At 42.0% G+C, this 5291-nt stretch overlaps 1 protein-coding gene across 1 annotated transcript; it reads right to left on the bottom strand.

The window, feature by feature from the left end:
* On the bottom strand, positions 1-2028 carry LOC112174594 (prunin 1 Pru du 6). The gene is made up of 5 exons (XM_040508576.1): positions 1731-2028; positions 1174-1589; positions 997-1054; positions 494-957; positions 1-405 (listed from the first exon to the last, which is right to left on the bottom strand). The coding sequence occupies exons 1-5, from the start codon at positions 2026-2028 to the stop codon at positions 1-3; spliced, it is 1641 nt and encodes a 546-aa protein (XP_040364510.1).
* Between the last annotated feature and the right edge of the window lie 3263 nt (positions 2029-5291).

Raw genomic sequence — 5291 nt, 5'->3', positions numbered from 1 at the left:
TTATGCAATAGCCCACCAGCTCCTCTGGGATTGGGAAGACCTTGAAGAGCTCAAAGCAACAGTCTCCTGTCTGTTGTATTTGAGATTCCTTGCCTGTTGTCGGTCAATCTGGTATGCGTTAGCAAGGACGACGTCGGGGAGTGCCCGCAAGACTGAGGTCCGGCCTGCCAGAGTGTTAATCTTGGCATTGTCCTGGGTCTTAAAGGCAATGTACTCGTAGCCGTTGTTGCTAGCCTTTTGTAACACTGCGTGGTTCTGTGGCACAATGAAGAGCTGTCCCTGGCGGACTTCGTTGTCCAAGATGGCCTGGCCGTTGTCGTTCACAACCTGAACCCTAGCGCTACCTCGAATGACGTAGTACACTTCGTGGGCGTTCAAGTTCCAGTGTGGGCTGTAGATAGCATTCTGCATGTAGATGATAATTAATAGACAATTACTTGAGCTCAAATAGTCAATAAGTTACTTGATATTGACAGAAATGGAGTATACTTACATTGTAGAAGAAGCCTCTCTCAGCGCTGAGGTCAAGGTACCTGAGAATAGGCAACTTAAAGCTGTTGAGGGTGCTGATGCGACCGGCTTGGGGACTGAAGACGTCAGCACGTGAAGGCCTGCCAATATTCTCTCTGATCTTCCAGTTGCAGAGAGTTTCCTCAAGACCATTCTGTCCCTGTTGTCTCTGAATTCCCTGTTCTTGTCTTTCCACCTGTTGTGACTGTGGCGGCTGGATAAAATCAAGACGTCCTCTAACTCTGACGATTTGGGGTCTGTTGTCGTTTTGTCCCTGAAGCTGCTGCGCAGTCTGTTGGTCGATGTTCAGAGCGTCAGCGAGGAGCTGTGTGTTGAAGCCAGCGAAGATGTTGTTGTTGTTGTTTCCATGCTGTTGTTGCTGGTGCCTGCTCCTTCCTCCTTGCTGTTGCTGTTGCTGGTCCTGGTCCTGGTCCCATTGACTTTGGCCTTGCCCTTGTTGTCCACGTCCTTGCTGGCCCCTTCGACTCTGGCTTTGCCCTTGTTGGTTAAACTCATCTTGTGGGTTACCAGCAAGATAGAATCTCTACATACGTAACATTACATGTATGTGATCAGCAATAAAAAGTAACCTACCAGTAAGTACGCTAATATATTTGGGAGTGTGAATGGACAGTGTGCTCATAAGTATATATATTAATTTACCCTAGGGTTACGATCAAGCTGGTTTTGGTTGTTGCTGATGTCAAGAAGACTGACAGCAACAAGAGGTTGGTCACCGTCATTGTAGGACCAGTAGGTGACTCCGGCAGGAATAGCAACAATATCACCTTCTTTTATGCGTCGAACCTTCTGGTGTCTGTCTAGCTGTTCGAAGCTCTCTTGTCCCCGTTGGCCTTGCTGTCCTTGTTGTCTATCATGTTGTCCATGGCCTTGTTGTCCCTGTTGGCGTTGGCGTTGTTGTTGTTCTTCCTCTTCTTGTTCTTGTTGACCCCGTTGTCCGCGGCCTTGCTGTCCATGGCGCCCCTGCTGCCCTTGCCCTTGTTGTTCTTCATCAGATTGTTCAGATTCTTCGAAAGTCTCAGGACAGCCAGGAAATACAGTAGATAGAAAACCACTTCCTGCAGTAGTTGTATGAATATATTAGACATTATATATATATAAATAAATATATATATATATAAATATATATATATATATATATATATATATATATATATCCAACATTTGTAATATTACAAATGGTTCCAGTTACACAATACCTTGGACTATGTAAATGAGTTGTGGAGCGTGGGTATAAGAAGGCAAGTGAAGGCCATTTCTTTCAATGGTGATTCGTTGAACAGCAACACCAGCGCACTGGAAGTCGTCGCGGTTGTAGTCCCAGGACTCGATCCTACCCGCTTCAGTCTCAATGCGGTTATCAGGTTCGCGAGCTTGGAGCTGATCTAGCTGGCACTCGTTCTGCTGGCTTGACTGCGATTGTTGGCGAGCTGCTAAGCAGCTGTGGAAGAGGACAAGCAAGCAAAGAGAAAAGGCGAGAGCTATAGGCTTAGCCATTGTAATGATCAGAGAGATAGCTAGCTAGTTGTGGTGAAGTGGCGAGTAGAAGGTGTTGGTATTTATAGGATGGAGAAGGTGAAGAGGGAAAGATAAGTATAACATGATCTGTGAAGAGTCTGAAGCCATCCTTCTCTTTGCATGGCAATAGCATTTCACAGAGTTACACCTCATTTCTTCCAGGGCAGGTGGCTCATGGATTCAGAGAAGATACAAAGTGCCTTGACAAAGGTGGCAACCAGGTGGGGTTTGCCATGATTGTCTGCAAGTGAAGCAAAATTCTACTGCCTTGAACCTGGTCCAATATAGGGCAAAATTAATGAGAGGACTACGATATGTTCTTTCTAATTTTAGTAAATTAATATTACATCAGCACCAACCTGGTGAACATCTTCTATGATCTAGGCAAGGTTCAAAAATGAATGTTCTTATCATCCTAGTTCCTATAGGCTATAGCCATCATATGAGAGTGAAAATTTAATATTTAGAACTTATGCACATATCCCATCATTAAAACTTTGAAGTTCATAACTCTTGTTGGAATACTTTGACCCATCAAACTAATCACATCACCTATATACTTTTCTTACACACACACACCCCAAAAAAAAAAAAAACAATATCTGATAAAGATTGAAAACTGTATAAATCTTGGGATTACTGTGAACAACAATGTGCAGATTCCAACCTTAGAGATTAGTTCAGTAAAAAGTTCATGAAATAAAACCATACAATATACATAAATAAATTGCTATCATCTGGGATTTCACGGATAGTACATAATGATATGGTCGAGACTTCACAGGTTCCAGAGACACAACTTTCTCCTTTGGCTGCACCTTCTCCAAGAGCATTCACCGATTCTAGGACCTCCGTCTGTGGGAGGTTTGGCAGGTATTGTAGCTGTACCTACTATTAATGCTTTTCAGGCCCTCGCAAATGAGTCTGAGACTGATAGTGAGGGAGAGACCACTGAGATACAATCTAGTGATGATGTGCAACGTGGAGCGGATGTTATCATTGAAGATGATACTATTTCCAAAACTCCTTCCCCTAATGAGTTACGTAAAGATATGGCTAAGTCAGAATATGATGTTCATAAAGCTAAGTTCTGTTGGGGTGATTTGGAAAATGAAGAACCTCTTGGTAATCATACATATGCTCAGGCTGAGTTAAGTCCTCTGTGTTCCAAGTTTGATGAGGGTGAAGCAACTGTGGAAGATGAGAATTTTCTTAAGTCTCTCCCAAAATCTCAAAATAAAAAATTGAAATCCAAAAGAGATTCACGAGACCCTTACCCTACCCGCAATCGGACGCCTGTTGTGCGTCTTGATCTTTGATTCAACCGGCTCTGCTTAATCATGCTTATGTTTTGGTTGTCTTTCCGTTTTGTTATTTCTTCTAAAGGGTATTGGCTTCATGTCCCCCCCTTCGGTACTATTTTTTTTATTTAATAAATTATTTTAATTGCCAAAAAAAAAATAAATAAATAAATTGCTATGCAATCATGCATAAAATATATTCACAATACAAAATACTTTGACAAGTTGTAGGAGAATTGTAATTGTGTTTATTATTGATAATATGAGCCATTTATATAGGGAGTTACAAGGTACACAATAGGTAATAGAATCCGAGTACAATTGAATACCTAGAACACTTTCCTATTACAACTCTAAACCCTAGTTTGTAGAGGTACACATTATGTCGACATCCTTCAACACTCCCCCTTGTGCCGCTCAAACTTGGTGATGACGCTTTGATTGTTGCCTCGTTAAAAACCTTGCCAGGTAACAAAAACCTTATGGGACAAAAATAACCCTGGTCGAATGACAAAAAGAGCACAACACGTCCTTCACTCTTTGAGATCGAATATGTAGACATCATACCTCCCCCTGATGTCAATATCTCCCCCTGATTGCTACAATCATGGGAGTTCAGATAACTTTATTAATCTGATGCTCTTCACATGTTTCTCGAAGGTGGATTTAGGTAACGACTTAGTAAATAAGTCCGCTACATTATCCTCTGATCGGATTTGGTTCACTTCAATATTTAGAAGTGCTTGTTGTTGTTTTGATGGAGGGGAGGAGGAGCACGGAAGGTGGAATTTTGCCTTGTGGGGTCCGATCCCACACTTCTGTCATTTCTGTTCTCTCTGTAGGGATAGAACAAACCCATATCAATCGTACCTCTCAAATATGGAAAGATTGTCTTTATACCAATCTAATGGCGTTGCGTTGGCGCGGGGCTATGTCTAGCCAACAAGTTCATAATAATTGAGGTGTTCGGTCTTGTATTGTGCTAAGTACAATAATGCGCCTATTGTACATAAGTAAGCACTTCTGCTATTAACACGTCTTCGTCATCATCCCTTGGACGAAACGGATCCCTTTTAGAGCCAAGACTACAGACGACCATGGGAGTGCATTTTTGACTTTATCAAAATGCCTAAGCATCTATTGACATGGTATACAAGTTCTGAATCTAAACAAAACCATGTTCTCCCAAGGTCCTTCCTCTCAAACTTGGATTTCAGGTGTTCAACGGTTTCCCTTAACTCTCAAGGGTTTCAATTATGTTTATCAACATAAACCGCGACAATTGCAAATCCGAAACTTGTCATGGAAACGCGTGGGCATAGTTCATCATATCCCTTCCCAATCAAGTAGTTATTTTAGTGAGCATTTCAACCTCGTTGCAAATATGCTCCGTGGTCTAGAGCCACTTGACTTGGGTAAATGAAGTCCACAAGATCCTTCATTATATTCCGTATCTAGATCCCCATAGAGATACGTAGTGACCACATTCGTAAGCTGCATGTTCAGTTATTTGGAAACTACCAAACTGACAAGGTAGTGGAGTGCAATGACATCCATTACGAGAGAATATGTCTTCTCGTAGTCGATTCCAAGGCATTGTGAGAAACCTTACGCCATAAGGCGAGATTACCATCTCTTTTTCTCATCACGCTATCTAACGTAGACCTATTAATGTCAATAGTTTTTATGTTAGGAGGTGTTGGCATCTCAGGCCCGAAATCCTTCCTCTTCGTTAGTGAATCCAATTCAACTTGGATCACATCTTTCCATTTAGGCCAATTTTCTCTACGTTGGCATTCTTCAACAGAGTAGGGTTCAATGTCATTGATCCCAACAATTCCACGTCCTCATGTACACTAGTGTAGTTTGTAGAGATCTCTATATTATCAGGAATTGGTTCTAACATTGAGGCGTCCCCCAACGATGTCTCTTGGACATAAC

The sequence above is a fragment of the Rosa chinensis genome, chromosome 6 (genome assembly GCF_002994745.2).
Source record: "Rosa chinensis cultivar Old Blush chromosome 6, RchiOBHm-V2, whole genome shotgun sequence".
NCBI classification, from domain to species: domain Eukaryota; kingdom Viridiplantae; phylum Streptophyta; class Magnoliopsida; order Rosales; family Rosaceae; genus Rosa; species Rosa chinensis.
The sequence above is the reverse complement of the archived record's forward strand: the minus strand, read 5'-3'. Positions and strand labels throughout refer to the sequence as shown.